The sequence below is a fragment of the Phoenix dactylifera genome, chromosome 2 (assembly GCF_051530095.1).
Source record: "Phoenix dactylifera cultivar Ajwa chromosome 2, Ajwa_hap1_PhDact_Kaust_v1.1, whole genome shotgun sequence".
NCBI classification, from domain to species: Eukaryota; Viridiplantae; Streptophyta; class Magnoliopsida; order Arecales; family Arecaceae; genus Phoenix; species Phoenix dactylifera.
The window spans coordinates 11,725,027-11,740,040 of record NC_143191.1 but is presented as its reverse complement, the minus strand read 5'-3'; the positions used below and the strand labels follow the sequence as shown (position 1 = coordinate 11,740,040).

Sequence of the window (15,014 nt, the reverse complement as noted above, 5' to 3'; positions counted from 1 at the left end):
GTATCAGAGTGGTTCTGGCGAGAAAGAGATACTGTTGCACGGGCTTATTTAAACTGATCATGAGCTGATTATGGCATTTATAATTGAACTTATAACATTTGTGATTGAATTTGGCTAGATTTAGACTCTAGCAAAAATTATAGAATTTAATAAAAAATATATAAAAATTTGTAAAAACTTTTATCCTACGCCAGCTATATACCAATATCTTGAATACTTATATAACACTAACAAATTCAAACAGCATTGCCCTTTTTTTTTTTTGAACCAAGCCCCAATTCCACGCTCTCGACCACAAAATGGAATACGGTCGCCCCAAGTAATGATACATGACGCTGGTGTATTGGGATTCATGTGAATCCATCCTTGGACGGCCAGGATCTTCCAATATCAGCCCCGCGATCCACACGATCATCGATGGTCGAAATTTGCGGACCACGCCATCGGTGTTCCCAGGTGCTTTCCCGCCAAAATCACTCGCGTCGCCTTCCATTTCCCGCCAAAACGGAAGGGTAGACATAAACCCAGAAAACCTAGTTCCGGCGGCAAGAGACGAATCCCCCACCAGCATCACCCCCCCAACACCAGCATCACCCCCCCAACACCAGCATCTCTCGCGATTGGAAGAGATGGACGTCAACGAGGAAGCCATGGCCGCTCACAAGCGAGCTTTCTTGGATTTCTTGGATCAGGACGTAGGTTTCCTTCTCGTTTTCTTGTTTGGATCTACCCTAAAGATGACTTCTTTCTGTAATTTTTATGCAAATTTCGTAAAATATTCAGGTGGGTAAGGGGTTCTACATGAAAACTATAAGGGACATGATCCAGAACAAGCGCCGCCGCCTCATTGTCGGCATCGATGACCTTCGCAACTTCAGCCTCGACTTCGCCCGAAGGTCAAAATCTTCCCTTCCCTACCCTATTAGATCTCTGTTTAAATCTTTCTCTAAAATTGCTTTGCTTGTTTCCTCCAGTCCTTTCAATCGATGCCATTTTACCGTAGTATATCTATGTTTGATTCCCTTTTGCACAAAAAATCTATTTTTTAAAATCTTTTTTGCACTCTGGTTCATTGGATCTTGTGGAAACCCTGCGATGGTACCAATTTAACGGGTAAATTGGAAATTTTTTTACGGTGTTTGATTTGTATTCAGGCTGATTCGCAACCCTGGGGAGTACATGCAGCCGATCTCTGATGCCCTGACGGAGGTCACTCGAAATGTGGATCCGAAGTACCTGAAGGAAGGGGAACGTGTGCTTGTTGGCTTCAGCGGGCCTTTTGGGTTCCACAAAGTCACTCCTAGGGATCTCATGTCCTCCTTCATTGGTTCCATGGTCTGCGTCGAAGGCATTGTCACGAAATGTACTTATTTCCAATCCCAATCCTTAAACGCTATCTGTAGTTCCATGCCTTTTCAAAATCAAATGCCTTGATAGTATGCAAAATGGATTGCTTTTATTAATTAAGTTATTGGATTTTTGGATGGCCTCTAACCTATAATCAGATGACATTTACACCTGTTATGTGTTAAGTTATTTATTTAGTGTCTATTCTAAAAATTTTCTAATGGATGACAAATGATGATAACTGGGAATCTGGTGTCACCATGAGGTAGATGTTGCAGTCTTCAATGTAGGCTAAAGAGAATCCTTTTGGAGCAAATTCTGGATATCCTCAATCTGAAAAAGATGGTGACTCGTTTTCTCGCTCAAAGTGTATATTTGAGCTCTTAAAAACCTTGCATATCTGTATAATCCCAAAACTAGTTAATCTTATAGCATGAGAGATTGAGGCATCAACTTTGTACGTTGTGATGCAATACAAAGCCAATGTTTTCATCATTATTTATGACTTGTTATTAACAAATGTGATTGCATGTTATCCCTTACTATGCTTCTAGGCTTAGGAATATCCTAAAATTTTATTTAATCTGGGGTAGTACTATGAAATTCGTTGTTCTATGAAGATCGAGGACCATTATATAATCACTGCTCTGATCACCATACCACATTATTGAGGCAGGATCTCATGGAAAAGAAGCTTCCATCTTTGCTCCTCTTTTGCTTAGCGAGATCTTAGCTGGTTTTTATTTATTTATGGACATTTTTCCTCAATATTTTTTGACAGTTCAATCTAGTTTTGAGAGTATGCAACTACGAATTCTTTATAAGTGCATAGAAATGAAGAGTAGAGTCATTGAAAAGAGCTTCACACATTTCAGAATTGATAGTGGGACCATCCCTATTTGCTGTATATGCTTTTGACACTTTGCTTTGGGGAGACAACATATAAAGTCCATCAATGTAACTTACCCATTAAGTAATTTATGGCCTTAGATATAAAAACATCTTATGGTTAGTTTATTAGTTGCGATCATGAAGGTGCTTGAGTTCTTCAAAAGACAGATTTGCTTTTAGTAAAACCAAGGATGGATGCAATATTAAAATTTTCTGCTGCACCATATCCTACTTGCCTTACACTGGTTATGCCTTGTGTTTTATTCTTTTACTTGAAAGCTGTCTCTTACAAGTTAGGTGCGTTAATCATCAGATGACAAATGCCCATGCAGTTATATTATAACATCTTAAGTGTTTCATTTTATCATCATTATGTCTATGAAGCATTTGTCAACTATTTTGAACATATAATCAAATTTTATATTACTCCTCAATTAGCCCAGTAGACTTACGTCACCTGGTTGATACCCCCATCTTGCTGGGAAAGTATCTAGGTTTGAACCCAAATGGTGGCATTCTTATTGTGTTCTCCGAAAAATAAAAACCACGGAGACTTACTCCATTTGCTGTGAGGCTGCCCTGGAATAAATTAATTCATGCTAGTTTAAAATCCAGATGAAGGATTCATTTTGAGACCATAGGGTCACAACCAGTTATAAGCAACTCTAATTTCAAAAATATAGGAAAAGGAGGCTTTCTTCATTTGCTGCGAGAATGCCTTAGAATAAATTAGTTCATGTATGTGCATGCTTGCATGTTGATGTATGCTCTTGGGTAGCCTGTGCCATTTATATTGACCAATTAAGCATTAGAAAAAGAAATTTAATCGCTAAATTCTTTGTATGGTAGCTTACAAGTTACATGTATGAAATTGTCTTCGGACTTGTTCTATTTTGTTGGGCTTGGTAACCTACTATTTGGTCACTCATAACAGAGTTCTTGTTGTATGCTCATGTTTGCTTGATGTTTCATCTTAGTACTATTTTAAGGGCATCTCTACACTTTTTTCATTCTTTTGAACGCTTAGATCATAGTCTTGTACGTAGCCCTAGAAAGACCAACATTATGTTCATATATCTGACCACCTATTTGTTTTACTTTGAAGGCTCTCTTGTAAGGCCAAAGGTCGTTAAAAGCGTTCACTTTTGCCCTATAACAGGGCAGTTCACTACTCGTGAATATAGGGACATTACATCCACTGTGGGCTTGCCTACAGGTTCTGTGTATCCAACAAGGGTAAATACTTATTATTTGGACCCGTGGAGTAATGATTTTTTTCTTCCAATAATTGTTGCCCTAATGTATTCTTTAAATTAACATTCTTGCTCAGGATGAAAATGGAAACTTGCTGGTCACTGAGTATGGACTGTGTGAATACAAGGACCATCAAACGCTATCAATGCAGGAGGTACCTGAAAATTCTGCTCCTGGTCAACTACCAAGAACTGTTGATGTCATCATAGAAGATGACCTAGTTGATTCTTGCAAGCCTGGTGATCGTGTTGCAATTGTTGGGGTATATAAGGCTCTGCCTGGTAAAAGCAAGGGTAGCTTGAACGGGGTATTTAGGTGGGCTAAATTATTATATATGCTTTGTCTCAGCTTGCCTTCTTATATTTTCCTACATATATATTAACAAAGCATATACTGTTATAGCTGAGTTCGTTCTCTCACGAAGAATAAATTTAATATTCATTATAGGACCATTCTTATAGCCAACAACATTTCTCTTCTCAACAAAGAGGCAAATGCTCCAATATATTCTCTAGAAGACCTAAAGAGAATGAAAGAAATAGCTAAGAGAAATGATACATTCGATTTACTTGGGAATTCACTTGCACCATCCATATATGGCCATCTGTGGATTAAAAAAGCGGTTATCTTGCTGATGCTTGGTGGGGTGGAAAAGAACCTAAAGAACGGAACCCATTTGAGAGGGTACGAATTTCTTTTAATTTATCATGATCTAGCTAACTACTTTCTTTGATTTCAATAGTTTGGTTCTTTGTCTATTATCATTCACTCATTCTCATATGCCCCAATGTTTAAGTCTAATTTCTTTCTTCTTCTTTACAGGGATATAAACATGATGATGGTTGGTGATCCATCGGTTGCCAAATCCCAACTTTTGAGAGCTGTTATGAATATTGCCCCATTGGCTATCTCAACCACTGGTCGGGGTTCCTCTGGTGTGGGGTTGACAGCTGCTGTTACTTCTGATCAGGAGACTGGTACATGTTGAAAAAGTGCAAGAAAATTTCTTTTCCGTGTGTTTCTAGAATTCTCACTAGGTTCATGTGCCAGGGGAACGAAGACTTGAAGCTGGTGCTATGGTTCTTGCTGATCGAGGTGTTGTTTGCATTGATGAGTTTGACAAGATGAATGATCAAGACCGTGTTTCCATACATGAAGTTATGGAGCAACAGACAGTAACAATTGCCAAGGCAGGAATCCATGCATCACTAAATGCTAGATGTAGTGTAGTAGCTGCTGCAAACCCTATATATGGGACTGTAAGTTCTTGTTCAGTTACATCTTCCAGAGCTATCTGATAGTTCAAACTTAGTATTTGCTTTCTTTTGTTCTTATTTTGAGAAAATTGTTTCTTATTTTTTTTATCTGATTCCAATTTGTTCTGGACGAACAACAGTATGATCGCTCATTGACTCCAACAAAGAATATTGGACTTCCAGATTCCTTACTTTCTCGTTTCGATTTGCTTTTCATCGTCCTTGATCAAATGGATCCTGAAATCGACCGTCAGATTTCAGAGCATGTCTCTCGCATCCACAGATATTGTGCAAATGATGGAGGTATAGCTGTACTTCAGATTATCTTGGATGTGTGTGTGTGTGTGTGTATTATGTTCCACTACCACTACTTGTCCACCTTAAAGAGCTCAAATGTGGTACAGGCATGGGAACCCTTGATAAAACAAGATATACTGAAGAAGATGATGGTGATGTTAATGCATCTATCTTTGTCAAATATGATCGTGTGCTTCATGGGCAAGAAAGGAAAAGAGGGAAGAAATCAAAACATGAGAAACTCACAATCAAGTTTCTTAAGAAGTACATCCATTATGCTAAGAATAGGATTCAGCCAAAACTCACAGAAGAGGTAAAGTGCCCTCTTTGTGTTCTCTCTCTCTCTCTCTTTCTCTGAGAAAAAGGGTAACTCTTTATGTTCATGTTTTAAGTTCCATAAACTTCGCCTGCAATGCAATACAAGTAACATCTTTCATTTGGAAATATTCCAAGCAAACAAGTATTACCATTTCCCTCAGGTAAATGGTTGTCTGATGGAAGGGGACAGGGGATGTCAACTTTAAGTCAAATTGACTGTCACTGTAATTTTTTGTTGTGCATTCCTGTTGTGATGGCTGCCTACTGTCTGTGCAGTTGGCAATTTGTTTTTTATTCAAATCTCATTTAAATATTTCCTATTGGAGTTCATCTTGCTGTTCACAATAATGAATATTTAGAATTTGTTTGATTTCTAATGTCCAGTGTTGCATTCTTTTGTTGTCTATGCTCAGGCATCTGACCATATTGCAACTTCATATGCGGAACTTAGGGATGCAAGTGCAAATTCAAAGGTTGGATATGCAAAAAATAGATGATGTGGTTAACTTTTGTTGTTGAATATAGTATTTATATGTTTTCCAAACTGTATCTCATATTATATTTTATTTACAGGCTGGAGGTGGTACACTACCAATCACTGCAAGAACCTTAGAGACCATAATTCGTCTTTCAACTGCTCATGCCAAACTGAAGTTGAGGAATGAGGTGTTTGTCTCAACCAGTTATTTTAATTAATCAAGTAGAATCTAATACTCTGAAATTATGTTATTTGAGTAGCTAATTTTTTAGTGCTTCTTTTGCTCCCCGCCATTCGTTTCTTGTACAGTTAAATCACCTCAGCCATATTTTAGCAATGCACCTTTTTGGTTTTGAAGTAGTTATTATTACTTATCACCTTTCCAAACAACTTATGGTAGAGGAATCAATTTACTCTCTTAATGTAGGTTTTGAAGTGTGATGTTGAAGCTGCTCTGCAAGTTCTTAATTTTGCTATATATCACAAAGAGTTGACTGACATGGAAGAACGTGAACAAAGAGAATTGGAGATGAAACAGAAAGCTGATCATGATGCTGTCAATAATGATGGCAATGTTGATGGTGGAAGGTGAGCTCATGGAACTAAACCATCATTCTTTTCTTTTCCAATACATGCTTTTAATTCATTTCTTAACATCCACTAGATTAGATGTCTGAAAACCTTGATCTTTGAGGTTCTGGTTAATCAACATGGTGACATGCCTTTCTTTTCACAAATAACACTAGTATGTTCCTTTATTCTGCAGCTCGCTAGAGTGACTTACAAAAAAGGACATGTTAATCTTGACTTTTCATCTAATCAGCTATACTAGTCAAGAGTGGTCAATGTAAACTAATGTAAAAATGAAGCGACTAAATCCTTGTTTTATTATTGAATACTTCAATGATTAATAAACCTCTAGGTTTTTTTCTTAATAATTCTCATTGCTCATCCAGTATGTCTCTGTGATTTAAAATTCTGCTGTGTTGCAACTTGTCTTAGAAGATTTATAATAGCAGGGAATCTCCCATCAACTTTGCAAGGCAAAAATTTGTGTTTTTACAAGGAAAAGGCCCACCATAAAGAAAATATAACAGGAAATAGAGTCTTCAGTTTTGGTCTATTCTAATCTAACCCTTAAGATGGCCTCATCGAAGGGACCATGTTAAGATTTCTTATATTTTGGAGAACTGACATTCATAAATGTCTGTTAAGGACTCCATTACTGAAAGACTAAAAAGTTACCTTTACTCTCTTCTGGCTGGTATTTTAGAAGTGAAACTCATTCCTTTTTTTTCTCTGTTTGTAATCAGCACAAGAATGGACCCTATGGATGTAGATGTAGACCATGCTTCAGCAAGTGATGACATTTCTCCAGAAAGGTTCCCTATCCCACCTCTCGTTAGGATCTTTTCAGACATGTACCTTCTTATGAGCAAAATTAAGCCTTCGTTTTTATTACATGCAGGATAGAATCGTTTGAGTCCATCCTGGGTCAGCATGTGCTTGCGAATCACTTGGATCAAATCTCTATTGCTGAAGTTGAGGAGGTAGTTAACCGGGAAGCAGCTGCACCCTACACAAGACGCCAGATAACATCTATCTTGGAGGTACGTACTTCAACAGAGTGTTGTACTACTGGCTTGGGTATATCCTGCTTCAAATGCAATCATGTTCTGTTTTATGAAGAAATATCTTCTAGTCTTATTCGTTATAACGAATGTTGTGGCTTGATTCCAAAGTAGCTTTGGTTGTTCCCCAGTTTCCTCATTACCTTTTTTCTTTCTTTTTCTTTTTTTTTTGCAGAGAATGCAGGATTCTAACAGAATAATGATAAGGGATGGAATAGTTCGAATTATCTGAGTAGCAACGAAATTCATCACTATCAGAAATGGTAGAGTGAAGTGTGGTGCTTGACATAAGATTTAATTGGTTATTATCCATATCTTAACTTGTCGATCTAATATATAATTGTTCTGTTTTCTCTCGGCGGTTCTTTAAGAAAATTGGATAAGCTTGGGTTTGCCAAGGTCCAAACCATTTGTTTGTAAGACTTTTGTCATGGTTGTAATTTATACTTGGTCTTTAAGATGCACGGTATAATGGATAGGCGGGTAATGCAGCTCCTTCATTCCAATCGGGTACTTTCATTAAGGGTGTTTCATCTTCTAGCATTACTTATGCTCATTGCTCTTGGAATTCCAACTTCACCTGATTGCTGAGTGTTGAATGCATTAACTCAGTGTTTGCTTTAGTCTATGCAACCGCAGCCATGTCCTACCTATTCAAGAAATTTTCAAGCCTCTTGGGGTCTTCTTTATCTCAATCTTCCAATTCTGGTCTCTCACAAGCTGTTTACTCTGCTGGAGTTTATTCTTCCAAACAGGACTTTTTTTTTTAAGCTTCTGCCTCCCGATGCTGTGGCAGAAGGCCTTGACAGAATGTGGAAACTTGGCCCAAATTGGGTGCAAATCGGGTGAAGCAAGGGCTGACGCCACTTGAAATTGAGCTGCCACCTCTGCTGCCGTTTATTTTTGTGACTTAATTAAAAGATGATCATAAAAGCTATGAAAAGAAATATGAAAGAAAAGTAATAAGTCTGGAGATGGGGAAATGCGTGGTTTGAAAGTAATAAGATCTAGTTATCAATCATTACAAGGATGGATTGACTTCAAACCTAATGTCCTAGCATCGTTTGCCTTGAACCTTTATTCTTCTTGTAATCATCCGGTCTACCTTACCTGAGCTCCATTTGGCCTATTAGATGTCATATGACAACCTATTCAAATCATCCAAACTATCTAGTTTATTTATGTGGTATACACCTAGATCAGCTATACAAATTGTTAGGATGAGATGTAAACAATATATATGTAGCGGAAAAGGTGTATGGTATATTGACAATGAACAGCCAAGTTGAAGAAATTTATATATATTTTCATATCCAATAGGACCAGCTTTCTGTCATCAAGACAGGCCCACCACTGCCCTGTGGACAAGATTTAAAGGGATGCTAATTAATCAGTTGAATGGAAATCTGTCTTCAATATATTGACAGCCTTCATATTAATTCACATATCCAAATGCATTATCACAACTTAAAAAGGGGGGAGGGGGCGGAGAGTTTGTTTTAGCGAATTCTCTATGGCCATATGCTAAGGCTGACAAGATAAAATAAGGTGTATAATCTATATTTTATAAATCTAACTCATTTCAGTATACAAGACAAAGGAAAGAGTTACTTTCGACCCACATAATATAGATGAATATGTAATAAAAACACATCATAAAAGAGGCAAATGAAGGCTTTTAGTGCCATATTTTCACTAGATTTTTTCCTTCATAAGTTAAATGACTCAAAATGTTTTTATTTTTTCTTCCTTTATTTTTTATTGCCTTTTGATATGTCAGCTCCCAAATCCGCCCATTTGGATTGGCTATGTTACATGGCCACATAACCCTAGAACATGACCCTAGACCTACAGATTGAACTTCAACAACATTGAAAATTGTGAAATATAAATATCATTTCAATCCGATATAAAATAATTCCATCATTAACAAATAGTAGAAGTTGATCAACTATATGGTATGACTATTCATCTCATATGAGAGATACTGTTGCGCCCCGAACCCAGAGCACGAAAGATGCTACATACCTGTATGGCAAACCACACAGGCATGCAAGGCTACAAATCATATCAAAGCAATGATCATTTTTGAAAATTTATTTAAACAACATCTTATTCAAATAATTCTTACAACATCTCCAATGTGACAAAAGTCAACAATTACTAACTAGTAACATAAACCAAATAAAATATTCTAACTAGACTGACTAAAACTCTAATGACTAAAAGTATCTTCAAAAGATTTGTCACGCCCCGATCCCAGCACCTGGGTCCGGTACGTGACCGGCCGCATGAGCCCTAGAGCAGTGCCCTAAAGATCATGCAAGGCCTAAGATAAACAAAAATCCAATAAATCCACAACTAATTAATTAATTCAAATTGACAAATTCAACATGTCCAGATAATCAATTTGATTCAATTACAAGATCTTCAAATGTTCATCAACATCGACATCAAAGAAAGATAAACTGACTAACTAGCTAATGACTTTGATACTCGCGCCCCACGCCCAACCTATCCATGTTTTATGTATCCTGCAATTCTGAAAAGAGAAAACGAAAAGAAGAGGAGGTGAGCTTTACAGCCCAGTAAGAATCCCTACACATCCATACCAACACAATAATAATATGAATTTGAGAACCATGACAAATCAATGCACATTTCATGAAATCATAAACAGTTTCCAAAAGACTCAAATAATCAATATAATTATGTACATCCAACATCAATGAAAGTCCAGCCACACAAGAATGATATAGTATATAATAGCTTATAAATCATTATGACTGTTTTCAATACCTTTTCTTTCCATTCTATGTTAACTCGATCTGGATCAATTATCTTTCCGACTTTGGGCTATATCCCGGTCATGTTTTCGGCCCGTGATGGGGCAATCGATAGTATCACATTTCCGGCCCGTGACGGGGCAATCGATAGTATCACATTTTCGGCCTGTGACGAGGCAATCGATAGTGTCACATTTCCAGCCTGTGACGGGGCAATCAATAGTATCACATTTCCAGCCTATGATGGGGCAATCGATAATATCACATTTCCAGCCTGTGATGGGGCAATCAATAATAACGAGATAAGCCCAAAGTCTCTATTCATTTAATCAATTCACAAACACACATCCATTCCCTTTTCCACTTTATTTCCGGCCTAGACTAACCATGCTCACGTTTCCGGCCCGTGACAGGGCAATCAATATAACATGGTTAGTCCATACCACCATATCCATAAATCCAATTATGCAGGTATAGGTTATACACATACATGCATCCATCAAAATACCAATCACAAGCTAACACGATCAAAATATAATTTAATATAAAACTATTATGCTTTGTCTGGATCATAGCATATCAAACATATATAGTGCAAAAATATCTATATCATGTAGGATTGGCGTACAAGAATTCTTACCCTTTATAAAAAAACTCAAACAACTAATCACCCGCCCTCACGGCGATCTACGAATTGGAATGCGTAGGACTCTGCTCAGCGTCCTCTCGTCCAATAGATTGTTCTCCTACAGAACCAAGTTATCATTAAAAATTATCCAAGATATATAAAAACCCAAGACTCCCAATGGATCCTCTTAAGGGTCCACCAGTATCTAACACCCCAGGATTAACCATCAGTCCATGATTTCCCTATATTAAACTAGAGAAAAAAAACAAAGCAATAAAAGAGAGCAATTAGAGAGGGAGAAAAACAAAGAATTGTTCTTTCTCTCTCTCTCTCTTTCTTCCTCCCGTCAACAAAATATCAAAGAAGAGAGGGTTGGCTCTCTCTCTCTCTCTATCTCTTTCTTCCTTCCTTCCTGACGGAAAGGGGGAAAGGGCGCTCGGCAGTAGGCGGCCCACGGCCGGCGACGCTCCCTGGTCGTCGGCCTGTGTGGTGGTGCCGGCGGTGCCACGCCCGGCGACGGTCGGCCGGAACGAGAGAGGAGAAGGCCGAACAAGGCATCGGCTTCTCCATCAACCCGGCGGCTTCCCGGCCTCATTCCCAAGGAAATAATAGCCAAAGACGAAGGAGAAGAAGGAGAAGATGCTCACCCTACCTCCGGCGAGCTCCTCCCGACCGGCTCGACGGCGAAAGCTCCGATCCTCCCCGCGGCAAAGTAGAAACCCAATCTCTTTCTCTCTTTTTTTTTTGTGTGTGGAAGCCTCTCGACTGATGCCCTTGGGAGAGGAGGAGGTCTCGGCCCGATTGCTAGGGTTTTTATCACCCTAAGATCCTCCTTCTCGGTGGATTCGGGAGGAGGGGGAAAGCTTTCCGAAAATAGGGGAGGGAGAGCGTTACGATCGGGAGACTCTCTCCCCCATTTTCACGAGTTGGGCCGCCCTTGCTCAAAGGCCGGCCCAACTCAAACGTAGGTCTCTACATTCTCCCCCCCAAAAAAAAATTTCATACCTGGGGTTTTAAAAAGCTGCGGATACTTGATTTTCATCTCTTCTTCGAGCTCTCAAGTAGCCTCTCTCTCCGTATGATTATTTCATTATACCTTCACAAAAGGAATGGTTCGATGTTGTAGTACTTGATCCTTTCTGTCCACAATTCGTACCGGAAACTCCTCATAGGTTAAATCCTTCTGAAGATGTAATGGTTCTCATGCTACCACATGACTCGGATCTGGAACATATTTCTTCAACATTGACACATGAAAAACATTGTGCACACTGGATAAAGCCGGTGGTAAAGCCAGTCGATACGCCACCTCCCCAACCTTGTCCAAAATCTCAAACGGACCAACATATCTAGGGCTTAATTTGCCACGAACCCCAAATCTCATCATACCTTTTGTGGGTAACACTCTCAAGAAAACATGATCTCCAATTTGAAATTCCAATTTTCTCCTTCTATTATCAGCATTACTCTTCTGGCGACTTTGAGCTGTACGGAGTCGTCCCCTGATCACTTGCACCTTATCAACAATTTGTTGTACTATCTCTGGGCCCAACAATTTCCTCTCGCCCACATCATCCCAACAAATAGGAGATCGGCACTTCCGGCCATACAACGCCTCAAAAGGAGCCATTTGTATACTTGCTTGATAGCTATTATTGTAAGCAAACTCTATTAGTGATAAGTGGCCATCCCACACTTCTTCTAGATCCATTCAAATTTTACTTGCTTTTGGGTTAGACGAGATAGAGGCATGGCAATACGAGAGAATCCCTCAACGAATCTCCGATAGTATCCCACCATTCCCAAAAAGCTGCGCACCTCGGACATATTAGTAGGTCTACTCCAATCAACTACTGCCTCCCCTTTCTTTGGGTCAACAGAGATGCCATCCTTGGAGATCACGTGCCCGAGAAAGGTGATACTGTTTAACCAGAACTCACATTTCTGCAACTTGCCATAAAGCTTGTTTTCTCTAAGAGTTTGTAATACTATCCTCAAATGCTCCTCATGCTCTTGTGGACTTTTTGAATATATTAGAATGTCATTAATAAATACTACCACAAATTGATCCAGGTAGGGTTTGAACACCCGATTCATAAGATCCATAAAGGTTGCTGGTGCATTTGTTAACCCGAAGGGCATAACCAAAAACTCATAGTGTCCATATCTAGTTCTGAATGCTGTCTTCGGTATGTCTTCAGCCTTTATTCTCAACTGGTGATATCCGGAGCGTAGATCAAGTTTTGAGAAGATTTGTGCCCCTTGCAGCTGGTCGAGCAAATCATCAATTCTCGGTAAAGGGTATTTGTTCCGCACCATTACTCCATTTATTTCTCGATAATCTATGCAAAGCCGAAAAGTGCCATCTTTCTTTTTCACAAATAGTACAGGAGCACCCCAAGAGAAACACTAGGCCTAACGAAACCTTTGTCCAACAGCTCCTGTAGTTATTCCTTTAGCACTTTTAATTCAGCTGGAGCCATTCGGTATGGGGCCTTAGAATTCGGTCCAGTGCCAGGAATCAAATCAATGGAGAATTCAACCTCTCTATCAGGAGGTAATCCTGGCAAATCCTCTGGAAAGACATCTGGAAATTTCCTCACAATAGGAATGTCTTCTAGTTTGAGTTCTTCCAGCTGGGTGCCCACTACCATGGCTAAGAATCCTTCATCACTTTTCTGAAGGAGTCGCTTGGCCTGTATGGCTGAGATTACTTTTGGCGGAGGTAACACTCTGTTGCCACTAAAAGTAAACTCTGGTGATGAGAGCACAAAAGTGCGATCTAAGTACCAATTAACTTAGCCTAATGCTAGCAAAATAATGATAAATAATAGATGTTAACATTTGAATGATTAATATTTTATCCTTAACACTTATTATAATTTTTAATATTATTTTATATAAATTCATCTAAAAAGGATGCATCCTCCCAACTGCAGAACAGAGTCTATGACTCTTTTTCCACGCACCCAAGCGACTCCCCAAATTCCGCAATGCAACCCCCCAAATTCCGCAATGCAACCCAAGCTTCCAGTCGTCCGTGAGCCAGGATCTGTGATCTGATCTCCCGCACCCAATCCTCCTAGCATCCTGATTCCATCCGCACCGGTGATCAGCTACCTTCCCGTCTTGACCGCGTTCTCAACCTCCCAGTCCCAGCGTCTGCTTCATCCACGGCATCCGGTCCTCGTCCTCCCACGCATCTCACCGCCTCGTCCACAGTCCAAGCCAATCCCAGCTCAGCTCCTCATCCTTCCGCGCCCAATCCTCTCCGCGAATCAAGCCAGCCTTCGCTCCCATGCTCCAGCAGCCGTCCATGCGATCACCGCCTCGTCCATGGTCCAAGCCAATCCCAGCTCAGCTCCTCATCCTTCAACGCCCTCCTCCTTCACAGCGACCGTGTGCAGCCTATCCTCCTGCGAGCCACCCGTGAAGCCCCCAGCATCCCGCTCTTCTCCCACGCCCATCCCGCTGATCCCGCCTGCAGCCATCCAGCAAACCGAGATCAGCGGCTGCTTCTTCCTCCGTTCCAGCCATTCATGAGCATCTCGGCGACCACCCAGCGGCCGTGATCAGCTCCCTTGCTTCCGGATCCACCGCCCAACTTCTTCCCGGATCATCCCGTTCATCTCACAAGTTCCCAGCATCCCGTGAAGTGAGCCATCGATCAGCGCCGGATCCGCCCGCGATCAACGTTCGAGATCCCCCTCCATCCGCCCATCTCCACCGTGTGCGCTCAGGAGGGATCAAACGCCATCTATATAGCATTCATTCGGGTGAAGAAACGGAGGGGGGGGGGGGGGGGGGGGGGAAGGAAGAGTGGAGCTGGGCTGCTGCAGTGGAAAGAAAAAAAAAGTGTAGAGAGAAATAGGGGATGCCCTGTTTCTGTTATTAAAAAAAAAAGTGAGAATGAGAGAGAGGAAGATGATGAGCTAAAGTCCCTGGTGATGGGTGAAGGAAGATCCTTTGGTGTACCAAGTTCATGATGTAAATTCTAATCCTTTTTTTTATACGATCTATCTTTTGATTATGTTATGATTCTTATATGTTGAAAATTCTTTTATGATTTATGCTTATTGATACATGTTTTCCTCAATTATTTGATTCATCATAGATGTTCTAAGGCAC

The 15,014-nt window shown here is 40.0% G+C and overlaps 1 protein-coding gene across 1 annotated transcript; it reads left to right on the top strand.

Annotated features, from left to right (window-relative positions):
- Positions 1-549: 549 nt before the first annotated feature.
- MCM3 (Minichromosome maintenance (MCM2/3/5) family protein) lies at positions 550-7,978 on the top strand. The gene is made up of 16 exons (XM_008812964.5): positions 550-695; positions 784-896; positions 1,155-1,363; positions 3,344-3,474; positions 3,569-3,807; positions 3,940-4,176; positions 4,315-4,469; positions 4,543-4,751; positions 4,889-5,051; positions 5,153-5,358; positions 5,777-5,836; positions 5,937-6,029; positions 6,269-6,429; positions 7,155-7,223; positions 7,310-7,451; positions 7,648-7,978. The coding sequence occupies exons 1-16, from the start codon at positions 630-632 to the stop codon at positions 7,702-7,704; spliced, it is 2,310 nt and encodes a 769-aa protein (XP_008811186.1). The 5' UTR covers positions 550-629; the 3' UTR covers positions 7,705-7,978.
- Positions 7,979-15,014: the final 7,036 nt, after the last annotated feature.